Source organism: Papio anubis, chromosome 2, assembly GCF_008728515.1.
Source record: "Papio anubis isolate 15944 chromosome 2, Panubis1.0, whole genome shotgun sequence".
NCBI lineage: Eukaryota > Metazoa > Chordata > Mammalia > Primates > Cercopithecidae > Papio > Papio anubis.
This window is the reverse complement of record NC_044977.1, coordinates 176,907,140-176,923,991: the sequence shown is the minus strand read 5'-3', so window position 1 is coordinate 176,923,991 and position 16,852 is coordinate 176,907,140. Positions and strand designations below refer to the sequence as shown.

General features: G+C 38.5%; 1 protein-coding gene across 1 annotated transcript in view; it reads left to right on the top strand.

The window, feature by feature from the left end:
- GADL1 (glutamate decarboxylase like 1) overlaps positions 1-16,852 on the top strand; it is a 170,211-nt gene that overhangs the window by 20,316 nt on the left and 133,043 nt on the right. The window contains exon 2 of the mRNA XM_009201845.4: positions 14,559-14,731. Coding sequence (XP_009200109.1) covers positions 14,559-14,731 — 173 coding nt within the window. The remainder of the gene's footprint in view (positions 1-14,558; positions 14,732-16,852) is intronic.

Genomic DNA, 16,852 nt, shown 5'->3' with positions numbered 1-16,852 from the left:
AATGCTACCAATCAGTCTTTTCTTCAGAAACCAATTTATCAGTACACATTACTGTCCTTATCCTATCTCTTTCCATAAATAGAGAATAGGGGTTACAATCATAGGCTTGAGAATCATACAGACCTATTCGAATTTGATCTCTGATACCTTTTAACTGTGTAGCCTTGGGCAAGTTACTTAACTTCTCTGAGTTTTAATATTCTCATCTATAAAATGGGGATGTTAGTATGTAACTTGCATGGCTGTTGTGAAGATTAAATACAGTAACATATAATATGTGCAGAATATTATAGAATACGGAATGTATTATAGGAGTTAGACCTTACACAATTGTAATAGGAACTGAAGAAGAAAACATTCATAAGGGAGAATTGGAAATCAGAGAAAAGTCACAGATCAGCCTTCCTGAAGAACTGGCAACAATGGCCAAGTTGGAGCTTGTAGGAAAATCTGGAAATCCAGGCATGTCCAATTGCCCAAGTGCAATAGTGAAATGGGCTGGAGAAACTTTTTCCTCTGTGTGAATATCTCTGGGATGAATAATGAAGCATCTAGATGAGAAGAGAAGAGAGTGAGGATAAACTGCAGTATGCTGGCATGTTTGTATCTATCCATCATGGCATTTGACCTCAGAGAGGCTGGGCCACTGCTTCACTTCTGCCAGAGTGTGGAGCTAAGAGCCACAGAGAATATTGGATTAGGAAACCACCCCAGAGGGCAGAATCAGATCCTACTTAATATGTGAAGTATGTGCCCAGTGGGATTTCAGAACTGCTATAAGCCAATGATTACCCTCTGCCTCCCATTCTTTTCTGAGAGTGTCTGCAGAAATTATCCTGGCCTGTATCACTATTATATGTTGCGTGTGACGTCTGATAACTTGTGTTTTTAGTTTAGGGGTCTCGGGACCAAGAACATAACTGAACAGTCTTGTCCGCCTGTAGACAAGACACACAGACCATGGCATTCTAGACTTCAAGCCTAATTCTATAATGAGATAAGATTTTGGGAGGTCATCATACGGGAATGAGAGGAATATGAATAATTTTGGTCAGAGACTGGACTATGATAGATTGCAAAATTGGTTTCAGAATCCTTTCTACCTAGTATGCTTACTACTTTGCAATGTGACACTGCCCTCTGTCATCAAGAGGTGAGCTTTTTTTTCCTTCTCTATATCCTTGAGTCTGGCTGCTTTTGTGACTTGCTTTGACCACTAGACAGCAGAAGTGATATTTCTGACAAATCATCTGAGATCTCAAGAGGTGCTGTAGCTTTTGCCTTCACTGTCTTCAAAGCTGGTATTACTTTGTGAGGAAGACGAGTCTTATCTTTGATAATAAAAGCCTACATAGAAAGACCCAGCCATCTCAATCTTCCTGGCTGAGCTGAGCTCTGAGTCAGGGCACAGGTTGGATGCAGTTGTGTGAGTGAGCCCAGGCAAGACCAGCAGAACTACCCCGAAGCAATTATGTACGTTGGTGCTGCTTTAAGCTACTAAATTTTGGGTTCATTTTTTGGTACAACTATAGATAGCTGATATATCCTTTAAGTAGGTTTTTTTTCTGATTTACTTAACCAGAGTGAATTTAGTTGTATTTTCAAAGAGTTGTTGTTTTGTGTAAATATGCTGCTGTTTACAAAGGACCTACAAAAATATGGCATAGAGTAAGCACTAAATAAATGCTAGCTATGATTATATGAAATAGGTTCTAGATGCTTATGAGAGGTGGAATGTAGATAACACTTAGTGGATCTGGTGAATCTTTAGAAGGGGTTACACGGGATTCAAGCAATCTCTGTGTCATCAAACCTTGGTTCTCTCAAATTCAAAATGAGGACATTTGCTAACTGATCTGTAAGTGCTTGTAAAGCTCTAAGATCCCAAAATCTTACACATAATTGGCCAAAAACATCCTTGGCCCATATCCTAGATGGTGTCAAACCCACATCTCAGTGAATTTCAGTTGAGGAATAACCCAGGCCAGCGTTACTATGATCTGTTAGGCAGTGTTCTGCAAGTACTTCATTTCTCAACATGACAGTGGCAGTGAGATGTGTGGGCATTCCCCAGGGCACCTGCATTTGCCACTCCAGTGGTACAATCTATAATGTAGTTTATGTTACTGTGGTGACTCCCAGGAAGTTATAATTTTCAGGACATTTGCTCCAATTCTATATAGAGGTGAAGCTGAATCTGTGTGGCATAAAAGGACGAGTTTCAGCCTCACCCTCTTCACTACTTCACTAAGCAATTCAGCTCTGGCCCCATATTTGCAAACCCTACTCAGCAATGCATTTTTCTTGCAGGTAACATTGTCCTCCCTCCCTAGAAGGCAGTTTGGACCATCTGTTTTAATTTAAGTGTAGCCCTTGGAAAGGTTTTATTGCCATTCCAATGAGCATCTCAATATGTATTTTCCAATCACATTTAGTATCTCTGTAAAGGAATTTGGTGAGTAGTTTTCTGTATCTGAAGGTGGCCACATGTGAATGTCACAACATGTGTATTGAGAAGCAAGAGAGCTGAGAGTAATTGCCCCCTGTTCATCTAGAAAATGATTCACCAAAGCCCTAAGCAGGAGGCAGAACCCTAGGCAAAGATAATCCCCATATCAGAGTTAATCAACAGATGATGCAAATGAGGCACCCATTTCTAGCATTTATTTAAATTTTCATTTAAATTGCTGGTTAAATGGAATGCATTTAAAATCCTGTAGTCAACACTTGAGCAAATTGTTTTTAAAACTATATATTAAATTGTAACACATTGCAATTTAATACATACTTCTAAGATAATTGCTTATTGCTTTAGGAGTACAAAAATGTGTCCAAATAATTTAGTGTGGTTGATAAGACACAGAAAGCAATATCTTCTTGCCTTTTTTTGAAAAAAAGGAGAATATGGTAATTATTAACATGGGATCTGGAATCAGGCTGCCTGGCTTTGAATTCTGGGCTCCACCACTTACTAGCTATATGAGACTTGAGCAATTCCCTTTCTCTAACTTCAGTTTTCTTATCTATAAAAGAGTTTAAAAAGATATCTTCATCATAAGGCTGTTATGAGAATTAAATGAAATAATCTACATAAAATATATAGCCCAATACCTGGTCCATTGTAAGTGTCCATTAAATGTTAACCATTATTATTTTATAAGTGCAGTTATATTTTTGTTTCATTTATGCTATACTACAACTAGAAAAGCTACTAGAGAAGATAGAATTACTGGGGTGGCTTGTGTCAGTGGCTTGCATTATATTTCTTTTTGGCAGCACTGTCCTGGACTCTTTTTGCTATGACTGCACTATACCCACTGACCTCAAGCATCCAGAATTATACATGGGAAGAATGTTAGAGTAAAAACAGCATATTTATTGTCTGCCAGTGACTGGTTGACCTCCAAGTTTTGGAAAACAGTGTAAATAGATGAGAGACTCTGAAGGTCAAGAGAGTATACTTAGTAAGGTGTGTCTAGTTGGTTTTGTTTTCATCAGTTGGAAACGGCTATACAATCCAAGCCACTCAGAGTATTCATTATGGCTCTCTAGTTTCACAGAGCGCAGAATGACTCTTGCTCACCAAAAGGGGGAGTTTATTGGGAGTATCTTAGAAAGCTCACAGAATTAGAGAAAGATAAATAATTAGGTCTTAAATAAGACAGAAACCAAGGTGACTCTGGAGATCTGGAAAACTTAGAACTTGGAGTTACCCACAAAAGGGTCTTTATTTAACTGACAGTATTACCAAGACCATGTCCTAGGGGAACTGTGGTTCTAGTTGAGATGCTAGTTAGGCCAAAAATGCCCTCAAGTAAACAAGCAAACCAAAAACAGGTCTTCTCTTTACTCGGCCCTGAATCTCAGAAAACACAGAAGTTACCATTAAAGCAATGGGTGAAACTTGGTGTTTTACAAAGGTATATAGACAAGAAAAGGATGAAGAATAAGAAAGGACAAACAGCCAAGATGTCAGAGGAGGAAAATGCCAAATGCCAACAGAAACCGTGACTACGGGAGTGACAGTGGTTAATGAAGAGAAGAAGGAAGATATGGTTAGTACAGCTGCCGAGGAAAATACTGCTCTGTGGTGCAGTAGCTACTGCTGAGCCACATTAACGCATATGGTCAAGTTCTCCAACCTGGGACTGAAGGACAGGGATAAAATTCACTGAATGGGTATGCTACGTCATTTTTTTTTTTTTTTTTTTTTTTTTTTTAATTGAGCCCAATTTCACAAGTTTTTTCAAGCTGAATTTGGACCCATTAAAAAGTTCAAAAGGTTTAGAAATGGGTTAGTGGGTGGAGGTGGTTTAGAGAGCTGCCTTAATATGACAATGTAAGATATACAATTGCAGAACGTCATGCCCCTTATTAAGTAATGTTTACTCAAGCAATAGGAGTAAATGTCTCTGAAAAATCTACTCTCCTGAAAAAATTAGGTTATTTAACTCCTGGCCTTGTGCCCAGTGAAAGGAAAACATTATTGAAATTAAAATAAGCAGGGTTTATGGTGTACTGTGTATTTATTGGCTATTGGTGGGGCACTGCCAACTATTTTTCTGGCTGTTTCAGAGACTCTCTTCTGAGGAGCATGTTCTCTCAGAAGCTGGATGGTGTTTATGGATCTGGCTCTTTGGTTCGTGGGGGTGCCTTGGTGTTTCAGTAGAATCAGAATTATCTGACTGGTATCAGATTCTAACATAACAATTTCATAACATAAAACTCTGGGTGATGGGAACATGTTCGCTCCCAGAAATATTACATGTTCATCTGTGTTTTGCAAGAAAGGAGCTGATGCACAAAGTGATTTTCTCCCATCTTCTGTCACTTTTTATCTAATGATCATTTTTAGAACATAGACTTACTGGAGGACAGAAAAGCTGTCTATCCATGGAGTTGTAGAACTCTTTACAAAGATGTGGGATACCTGGCTCAAATTCAGTAACAGCATTGTAGGAGAGAGTATAAAATAAATGTAAACCTACCATCCTGTCTACTATTTATTTCATTTCCTCCCTCTCCCTGACCTGGAATATTGGTGTCATTTCTTCCTTCAATTCTTGGTTTCCCACCTAAACTTTACACCAGTCCCACTTCATCTTTCTAAGGCAGTCTTCCTATCCCATCGACAACATTCAGTGGCCTCCTATTGCCCACTCAGTAAGTAACAACTGAACTCTCAGTTTCTACTGAAGTCCCTGCAAGGTTGGTCTCTTTGCCTCCTTCTCGAAAGCTCCTTCCCTCATTTACAGACCCTGCCCTTTGGACAAACAGAAGTACCTGAGGTTCCTGGACAGACACACACACTTTTTAGCCTTAGTTCATGTTGCTTTTTCTGTCATGAAAGTCCATGGCGTGAATCTTGTTTCTATGTCATCATGAGCAATCCCTATGAATTTGTCAAAATGCTGATCTTCCTACGCGCCAGCCACACACTTGTCTAACTTGCTTTCCCCCAGCATTCCCCAGATCAGTACAGGTGGTTCCACATCTATCTCATTGGTCGGGTCTCAAACCTAAGAATTACTTTAAATTCTTCTGCTTTCTTGACCCCTACACATCCAATCTATCAGCAAGTTCTTTACGCTTTATCACCTAAATCTCCCCCAAGTTGCAGCACTTTGCTCCATCTCCTCTGTTACCATTCAGACCAAAGTTCCCATTATCTACTGTCTGGACTTCTACAGTAGTGACCTAAGCTTTCTCCCTATTTCCACATCTGTCTTTTGACAGTTCATTCTCTACACGGCATCCAGAGTAATCTTCCATAAATGTAAGCCAGTACACATTACTCCTCTGTTTAAAACCCTTAAGCGGCTTCCTGTTGATTTTAGAGTAAAATACAACCTGACCTGATCTGCTCCTGGTCCCTATTTCCAAATCTAATTTCACCCTTCCTTTCCCTTGCCCTCACACGTGGGCCACACTCGTCTCTTTCCACTTCTTAACGAGGCCAACTTATTGATTGTTTGCATTTTCTGTTCCTTCTTCCGGGATCATTCTCTTTCCATATCTTTTCATGTCTGGCTCCTTCTCTTTTACAACTCAATTCAGATATCTTCTGCTCAGAAACATTTTTTCCTAATCATATCTACAATAGCTCCTTGTCCTTATTCTATGAAGTCATTCAGGTATTTCCTTTAGAACATTTATTAGAGCCTGCATTATTTTAATAATTTATCTGTTTAAGTGCATATATTATCCACCCTAACTAAATGTAAATTTTTCCTGTTCATTGCTCAACCTCGAATGCCTTACACAGAGTTCTGTACATAATAGGCACTAAATATAAGTCTTTGCTGAATGGCTGAATGGAGGTCTGTCTCAAATACCACCTCATCCAGAAGGACTTTCTGCTTCTTACATTCAGAAGCAATACCCTTCTCTGCAATTTCAGTATGTGTTTTGTCTGACTTCATGTATCATAATGTATGCCTTTTGGATAGAATTTTAAGTATTCATAAACATGTCTCATTTCCCTTATTGGATTTTGGGGTCGCCAGCTATGTGTCTGTTTGGTCTTGAAGTTTTCTATAGTGCCTGCCCTAATGTCTTGAACATAGTAGCAATTCAATATTTTATGAATATTTCATGAAAGTATGAATAAGAGAAGTATCTGCTTACTGTGGATTTCAGCTGAGGAGAATGAGCCCAAGAGGAGACTAAAAAAATGATTAAAATTATCTTGTCTTGCTCTTCCTTTTCAAAAAAAAAAAAAATAGGTACCCATCTCTTGCTGACAAAGTTGTAAATATAGTTTTCTGTTTACTCCTTTGAATTCATGTTTGTGGATTGGATATGGAAATGGTTCAATCCCTAAGCGTTATGATTCTATCAAATCATAGGGCTAGATCCGGGGACTAAGTTGCCACATTTGTTGCCATTACCCAAAGCTTCAGAGCTTCTGTTCTCACTGCTTTGTATTAGTGTTATTTCTTAATATTTATTTCCCATAGTCTTCTTCTTTGTAGGTTGTTCACAGTTACCCTGTCATTGGCATGTCATTTTTAAGACAACTAAAATGGCTTTAAAACCAGTGTGAAATTCAGAAGTGTGGCAAACAATCTATGAGGCTGAGGTACCAGGTACATCAAGTAAATTAGGCATCCATTGTTTTGAGCTTAGAAGAAATACGTGACTTAGAAAACTCCAGAACAGAAAATATATCTTCAGTTTTTTAAATCTCAATTTTGCTTTGCCCTGGTTTCCTAAATATTCTCTTTCTAGACTTTTAACAACTTGAGAACAGAGACTGTGTTGTTTACTTCTGTATCCACAGGTACCAGGCTGGGTGCTTGATACTTAGTAGGCTCTTATTAATTTATTAATTAATACTACCCAAGCTCTTTTCTCAAACTTTGCTTCTCAGACTCTCTTGGACTGGCCTACTGGATTCTCTAAGTCCTGATCCTCCTGCCTCACTCAGTTTCCAGTGTCTTTGCACTAACTTTCTGAAGAGCTCATTGGCCTCCCCAACCAGATGTCTGGATTCACTTTTGATTCATTGTTTCTCATTTCTGTCCTTTGAAAGCAAACATTATTTTTCTATTGCTAATTTGCTCTTAACAATTAAAGAGACTTGGATGGGAAACTTGGCTTTTACTGGCAGACTTTCTGACGAAACCCTAAGACTGCTAATTATGACTTCTACCTGAGCCAACAGTGTAATGTGAGTGCCAAAAGAGTTCATATAGACTGAGCCTCATATAGTCACCATTTATTGAGTTCTTTACACTGTCCCTGGCACTTTGTTTAGTACCTTGCATACATTACCACATTTGACCCTTTCGATGACTCATAGCTGTTTTCCCCATTTGCCAGATAATAAATATGGATCACACAGAAGTTAAACAACATGGGTAAGGTCACGGCAGCGGAGTTAGAATTTGGGCCAGGATTTAAAGCTCAGGCTTTGGATTCGACTATGGTGTCAATAAAAGCTTTATTAATGAAATCATGGTGCCCAGAGGATGGGAAATATGAGTTCTCTGTTGAGAGTTGGTGAGATCACACCTGGAATTTTGTGAGATGCCTCATTTTATAAGATAAAAGCAAATTGGTCCAGACTACAGACCACAGACTATCAGAAACCACTGGAAAAAGTGAGAGCAGTTTTAACTGACAAAAGAGAGTTGATACAAAGTCTTCACATATTTGGATCATAGTGCTGTGGAAGAAACATTCCATGCACTTTGCTCATTTACTATAAAAGCCTATAGACATGACACAAATGCATATTTGGAGTCACTCTCAGGAAAAGCTGTGTGACCATTGTGAAAGTGACAAGATGGGAGGTCTGAGCAGCTGTCAATGAAGTTGTTACTTTAGAAGTGATGAGGTTTTAAAAGTATTATTATTATTTATTAGTGCATATGTTCAAAGAGAAGGCAGGTCTTCCAGTTTCAGAAATCTTTCCCGACACCTCAGCTTCTCTATAACCACAACCCTTAATTTCAAATATCTACATTGTTTACATTCAGAATATTTTATTGGTGTCTTCCATGTGGCACTACTTGACACCTACTATCTTCTGTTGCACCTATTATCTTCTATTCATTGCTTTGAGCCCCCCAATTACCCAAGTACAGTAATTTGTCTTGCTGTCATTATTAACTCCCTAATGATGCCTTGCTAATGGTTGACACCCATAAAGCAGAATCTCACTGATCCTTCATAGAACTTCGGTAAATATTTAGTACTCAGTAAAAATTTACCTTCAGCTTCACTACTCACTAGCTCTGTGACCTTGGGCAAGGCAATTTAACCCAATTAAACCCTCTCTGTGCCTCCGTTATCTGAACTGAAAAACTGAGTAACTGGAGTTTCTGTTACAATTACATTTGTTAAATCTGTAAATCCTTTAGAACAGGGCCTGGCACATGGTAAGTACTCTGTCTCATATATATATGTGTGTGTGTGTAGTATTGTAATTTTTCAGTTCTTCTCAGAGATTGATGCATATTTGTTAAGATAAACACATAATTATTAAAGGATTAGAAAGAGGGGCTAGACAACTGAAGATTTGAAGTTTTGGAAGGACTTTAGAGGTCACCCAGAATAGCCATGCCCACACCCACTGCATATTAGTGTATTTCGGTATTATTAATATAAATGGGAATACTTGCTAAAATTTTGGATTCTAGGCTTCACGTAGAATCCTTTTGGGTAGGAATCCAGGATTCTGAATCTTCATTAATTTTCCCAGGAATTTTTTGGAAACTAGCAGATCACTTTCCTCAGATGGGCTCCAATTTTTATAGATGAGGAAACTGGGGCACAGAGACGTTGTATTATTTCAGTATCAGAGAACTTGGGAGTGATCAAGTGGGACTAGAAGTCAGCTCTCCTCGTGTCTTGGCCACAGGTTGTGGAGGGAATTATTGGATTGTATGAAAAAGTTAGATAAGATGACTTCCAAAGTAAATATACAGTCAGCCAGTTAGTCCTCAGAGAGCTATTGAAAGCCAGTTGCTGAACTCTGTTTCTGGAATGGTCAGTAAAATGGTTCTTTTTTTCTATAGGTTTATAACCTAGTATAAGAAATAATTAAAACCTCTACACAGGTAACCACGGTGCAAGGTGGAAAGCAACAAGGTAGGAGGTCTAGCAAGCTGCCGACCCAGTGTGGGTTAAACTACTTGGCTACTATCTTGCGTTCATGAACATGGTGGAGGAAGCTCTGTTCTTCTCACAGGGAAACCCCCAACCACTGTGGTCCTCTCTTCCTGCCCTTCCAGAGGTGATAACTCACCAGCTACTTGGTCTAGAGTTTATTACCCTGGTCATTTGATCAATCTGAGAAGACCTCTCTTTCCATTATCACAGCTTACCATCACATGCAAGTTTCCTTTATGCATTTATGTACTATTATTACTATTATTTTTGAGACACAGTCTCACTCTTTTGCCCAGGCTGAAGTGCAGTGCTATGATCTTGGCTCACTGCAATCTCCTCCTCCCAGGTCCAAGTGATTCTTGTGCCTTAGCCTCTCAAGTAGCTGGGACTACACAGGCACGTGCCACTGTGCCTGGCTAATTTTTGTACTTTTTGGTAGAGACGGGGTTTCATCATGTTGGCCAGACTGGTCTCAAACTCCCGGCCACAAGTGATCTGCCTGCCTCAGCCTCCCAAAGTGCTGAGATTCCAGGTGTGAACCACTGTGCCTGGTGGCATTTATGTATTGAATAAGTATTCTTGTTACTTAGTACTGTTAGCTAACTTTTATTTAGTTCCCACTATGTACCAGACACTGTTTTAAGGCATTATCTGTATTAATTCATTTAATTCTATGTCAAAGGAAGAGGCTATCTCTCAAAATCTGAAACAATATTTGAAGCTCAATTGTCTGTTCATTAAGGGAGAACAATATATCTCTCTGAACAAAGCAAAAGTTGAGCCTATATAGAATTTTGGAAGCTATGGAGGGGAGGAATTAGTAAAAACGCAGAAGTTGGAGTCTTTAAGGAATTGACTGGCTTTCAAATTCAGAAGTATGGTTTCTGGAGTGAGCCCGTGGTCCGTGGTCTGACTTTCAGAAGTCAAATGACTACCATAAAGAAAATAAGAGCACAGAAAGAGTGGCTGCAGTAGCAAGAATGGAGAGGAGAAGAAAGGGAGGGTCTTTCAGCCACAGTTTCCTTTAATAATGCAGAGAACAGAAACCCAGGTTTGCCTTGCTGACTGTTCCCCGGGTTCTTTCAGCCTCCGCTGTCTCTTCTCTATCCCGTTATCTGTGTTCTATGTCTATTGCATCCCCAGCCAAAGGTTTTTCCTGCTTAATCAGGTCCAGTCTCCTTGCTGTGCTATCAGTTCAGAAAGGCATACAGACAATGGCATCTCAGAGGAGGAAGACATTATCGCTGGTTGGTTGAAGGAACCAGGAGGAACTTCTTCCATTGAATAGTCAAAAAATGTTCATCAAACTCCTACAAACTGCCAGGCACCTTCTGGGTGCTACGGAAATAACAGTGAAACCAACAGACACAAACTTATGCTCTCACAGAGCTTAACCTTTCTTTACTGGAGAGACAGATATTAAAAATATATATATATATATATATATATATATATATATAAATTTGTGTAGGTATTATATGTCCCATTGTAGTCACTGCTCTGGAATCAAAACAGAGAAAGTAGTGCAGAGAGGTAGTTGCATCGTCATATGAGGTGGTCAAGGGAGGCCTCCCTGAGAAACCGATGTTTCAGGAAAGAATCAGAATGGTGAAAAGACCACAGATGGTAGAGCTGTATGAGCTTGGAGAACAGTAACGAGATGAGGTCTGAGGTCCATGAGGTAATAAGGAAATGGGCCTTAGAGGTTATCAGAAGGATGTTAGCTTTCAGTTTGATGAGGAGTCATTGAATGGTTTAAGCAGAGAAGTCATCATGTGATCAGATTTACCTTTTCAAGGGAACGTAGGAGGTACTCTGTTTAGAATAGTCCACAGAGAATGAGGGGAAAGGGTGGAAGAAGGTGGTTAGTTGGGAGGCTACTGCAGTAACCCTAGCATTTGATGGCGGTTTGAACTAAGGTGGTAAAAGTAGGGGTGATGAAAAGCAGTCATATCCTAGGTATAGTCCTCATGGAAGATTCCTCAAATTGAAAGATTTCATTAAGAGCCACTATAAACTCTAGCAGTTAGAATGAAAATTCTGAATATCCTTCCTCAGGAGACCACAGCTTGACCTATTCTAGAATCTCCAGAGGGCCTTTTTTGACCTGGGCTGGGGGAGAAAGAGGCACATTATCACATCTGGCTATAAAAATGAAATATGTCCATCAAAGACAAGACATAATCTAGACCCAATTCTGTATAGATTTTTATAGTATTTTCTCCTAGATAATTGTGTGAATTATGGGGATTTTTTTAATTCATTGGTGTGAAGACAGTGATAATTTAAATTTCACTGCTATTCTGGTTACGAGTGGGTGTTGACATTTTTTATTTTATCGTGTGTGTGTGTGTGTGTGTGTGTGTGTGTGTGTGTGACACACACAAGGAACAGGGTGAGAGAAAGAGAAAGACTGAGCAGGCTATAGAGCTGCTGCTATTCTCTGGGTAATAAAAGCTTGAAATCGTACTAATGAGGTTAAAAAAAAATCTTAACTTTTTCTGTGTGCTTAATAATAGCACTGCCTACTCACATAACCAGAGTTCTTGGAATAATTGCCCTCTTTCTTACTCTATTTTTAGGGCCTAGAAAATTTGAGAGGAGAGGAAAGTACCTTCAGGTGCAGAGCATTTTCATCTAAAAGCTCAATTCTAGGACTTCAACATTTGGCTCTAAACCATGTTAAATGTTTCCTTTCATGTGAAAGTGAAGGCTGGAACTGACATTCATCATTGGAGCTCTGAATGGCTCCTCTTTCAGTGAGAGGACAAAAGATTGATCCTTTGCTGCAGATTCCATCTTTCCCCAATTGGGGGATCTTCCTGTAACATTTTTTTCTGGTGCTTTTGTAGACACCATTTGTGTTTGCCAATAACAGAATTAAAGTGTTTGTGAAGCCATAGAATTTTATCAGAACGTTTAACTTTGAGGAGAAGGTGGAGTCTAAAGGTATGATCAATGTTAATATTGTTAGAGCCCTCACTAAGAGTAGAAGTGTTTGAAATACATATATTTAGAAGGGGTTTTTTTTTTTTTTTTTTTTGGTAGACCATTGGAATATTTAAGATGGATTTAAAATAGAAGGTACTGTGTGAGGTACAGTAAAATTGTTCCTGTAAATTTCAACAATTAAAGGAACATATACATTATAAGGTGGAGAAACACACTGATTAGAAAAAGAGAATATGATTAAATCAAAGCTTGTGCTAGAAATTGGTTGAATGTCTGGATTGAGTTGCCAGCATTATTTTTGTGGAGGGCTATTTTGGGTAGGCAGTAACCTTTCTTCTCAGATATAGATTTTCATGTTGACTTTTAACATTTAGTCAATGATCAGCATGTACAGTCTTGAACATGTTCCGTCTCATCCTTTTGCCTGTGCTTAAACTGCAAGGTTGAAAAGTTTAAAGTCACTTAATACAGGCTTAACAAACCATTGTGCCGTTTTCTTTCCTCTATCATTCTCTAGGTGGAAAATGGCTGAAAAATTACGGGCTTTCAGGGACAAAGCAGTATCTGTAATATAGAGGAACATTTAAACATAGAATTAAAACATACAATTAAGATTAGTGACATATTTATATCGCTGCTTTTTAAAGGAATGATTTAAAAGGGAAAATATGGTATCCCTAACAAATTACGAGAGAAAGAGTATGTGCGCGTGTGTGTATGTGTCTGTGTGCATGAAACAGACGTGGGCTTATGTTTACGAAGATCTTTTTGTACATGTGTTTGAAAGGTGACTGCAAGAATGAGTAAAATGAGTTGCATTTACATTTCTTCGGCTCCTCCACACTCCCTGATGCGAAACAAGATGATGCAAGAATGGAAAATAGAACTTTCTATGTAAACTTTGTAATCTAGTTCATAGAGAAATTGGCCAACAGCTACATACACCTAAAGGAAGAGGGAACATACATTTGGAGAAACATATTCATGTGTGCCAGTTCAAGAAGAAAGCAGCTAGCTCTTTGCCTTTGAAGATTTCAATATTCACTTTGCTGAAGGTGACCCGGTGATCCCTCTTAGATGCTTCCATAATTCAGATACATCAAATACATGATGGATCTTTATAAAATTCAATTCGTTATTTCAGTCTGGAAATGCATTATCTCTTCCTTAAAGAAAACAAATTGTGTAAGGACAGGTGATATTTTCTTTATCTCTGCCCAAAGCTTCATCCTAGGGCTCAGAAATGCTAAAGGACTTTGTACAAGGAAATGAAGCTAAAAGCTTGCTACCTTAATTATAGGATACCAGATTCTGAAAGTTAAAACAACTATTGTATTATATTGTATTATTTATATTTTAAGGGGACACCGACAGCATAGAGGAGGTGTTAATTCTAGATAAAATCTGAAGTGATTTTTCCTCATCCTTTTCTCCAAATGCTTAACTCTTCTTCCTCCATCTTAAACTCTCCTGTGGTAGAGTAATGGCTGTCTCTGAGGAAAGGATTAGGGAAGTCACTTAATCATTCATGCATGTGTAGGAATGCCAATGAATAATACTCTCTTTTAGGGGTATAGTTGCTTTGTGAACCAACTCTAATTACAGAAATCATTTTTTCCCCCAACTTCAGACACCATCTAGCATGGGAATTGGTGTATGTGAATGGTACCTTTCCTCATCAGACCTGAAATTATACTGAATGAGGGGTCATATACTCCATGACTAACTCAGCCCAGTACAGAGTAACATATATAATAAGGTAGCTTTACTTAATCCATAAATTGTGAGCTTTCCTTGTAAAATTTTCCTTAACTCTATCACACCATTGTGTGTCATAAGAAATCGTCAGCTCAACACCTCAAATGATGCCTTCATGTATTAAAAGATGTGCCGTTTGAAGCTGGGATAGTGATGCATTTTGTCCGCTGTGCTTCATTATGTGATGTATTAGATTATATCTCAAACACAATTTGTTTGCATGCTTCCAGGAGCTGTTGATCAGCAAGAGATGATTCCAAGTAAGAAGAATGCTGTTCTTGTGGATGGGGTTGTGTTGAATGGCCCTACAACAGATGCAAAAGCTGGAGAAAAATTTGTTGAAGAGGCCTGTAGGCTAATAATGGAAGAGGTGGTTTTGAAAGCTACAGATGTCAATGAGAAGGTAAAAATTAAAACCTGTAAGAAATTGCAGAAATGGGAAAGATAGATGTTCCCCAAATCAGTATGGCTGAATATAAGGGAAATGGGAAGGCCAAGTTTTTATTTCTTCTATGCCTTTGTCTCAAAAGGATGTCCAGATATAAAAATGTAGGCTGTCCTTCAGGCAATTCCTGCTTTCCCTGAAGGGTTGACTCCCTCTGCCAGTCATCATTCATGGGAAGATTGACTGAGACTCTAGAGCTTAATCACATAACGCCATGAAACACAGGGATGAAACTCTCTGCCCTAGGTAATAACATAGATAAGTAACCTGCTAATCTGACTTATGCAACTCTCTAATGCTCTTCGCTCCCCATTTTCTAGTGCACACTCTTCATGTTGCTCATGAAAATCAAGCAAAAGGTAGAAAAGGATGTGAAGATATTTTAAATTTATCTTAAGGTCCTTATCAAGAGCTTGTCTGAATTTAGCCTAGAAATCTTAGATGGTTAAGCCTGACTCCTTTCTGGTACCAATTATTGATTATAGATTTCAAATTCAGGCTCAAATTCAATTCGAATTGATACGAGAACCACTGCCAATGGCATCTACTCTTAAGAGTACTTACTATGTTCTAAGGACTACTCCTTATGTATTTAATCCTTTCAAAAGCACTAAAAGGCAGATACTATTTACTACCCCCATTTTAGAGCTGGGAAAGTCAGGCAAAAAAAGGAATACCTTGCCCAAGATTAGACACAAGTATCAGAGCTGGGATACGATCTGCACTCTTAACTACTCCATATGCCTCTTAAAATTACCGAATTATCCTTTATCACATTGGTTTTCACGTTGGAGGTAGATTATCACCACATGTTGTAAGGAAGAGATTTTTATTCTAGTTATATTAGTTAGAAATAAATATCATTTTTAAGAGATTTTAAATGTGAGGTGATATTTATTCTGAAGTTTTGATCATATGCCGTTGGGAAAACTAATAGGAAAATAGATTGATGCATGAATTTGGAAGTTATGTTCAAGGCAAAATCCTGATGGTGTTTGGTATTTGCCTAGAGAGCATATGTATAATTACATAACTTCTGGTCTTCTCTGTACTTGTGAAATACTTTGGACCTGCTTTACTTTGGAGTACACTGTTCCTCTGGCAGGGTTTTTTTTATTGGCCTTTATTCAGTCATTAAATATTAACTGAGTATTAGCTATGAATAAGGCTTTATATTCAGCCCTAGAGAATACAAAGAAAAACAATAGGAAGGCCCGGCTCTGAACAGAATTTATAATCTAATTGGAAGGATATGTTTTCATTAGAAAAGGCAGTGGGGGTTCCAGTAAGGATGTGAGAAATGCTTTGAGACTGGAGCAGATTTTTGGAATTTCACTCAGGAGTGGGTACTTTGAGCTCAGATGTGGAACGTAAAGGGCAAGTGGCAGGGGAAGAGAAAGGTTGGGTTTAGGGTACTCATTTCTGGAGGAAGAAAGCAGGAAGGTCAATAATGGAAAGAGCATTGCAAAAGGACAAGATGTATTTAACACAGCAAGGGGACCATTTTTTGCCCGGAAAAAAGGGCTCACACTGGGGACGAATAAGATGAGAAATGGAAGATCTTAAGATCCTAAGTTGTCAATGAAGGAACCACAAGTCAACCACAATGTAATATATGTGCAGGCTACCACGGGAAGTTGGATTGAAAGCTATGTTAGAGTTCAGGGAAGGAGGTGAAGTTTTGATACCACTAACTTAACTTACCTTGTTTGAGATCCAATAGAGCACCATTAAAAAGTAGCCTGCAGACACATACTCAAGCTTGATGCAATGATCACTGCTAGTTTCATTAGTAGAAAATTCTTCGTCAGTTTTTAAAACTGAATTGTAATTTACATTCAGAAAAATTTACCCCTTTGGGGTGTGGTTCTATGAGTTTCAGAAGTCATAACTATTACTACGACATGATGGAACTGTTCTATATCTTTATTAGAATAGTTATACAACTATTCTGTGCCCCTCTTTAATCAATTCTCTCCTTTCCTCTAGCCCCTGAAACCACTGATTTTCTTTCCCTGATACTTGCCTTTTCTACAATGTCATATTGATGGAATTGTATTGTAGCAGCCTTTGAGTCTT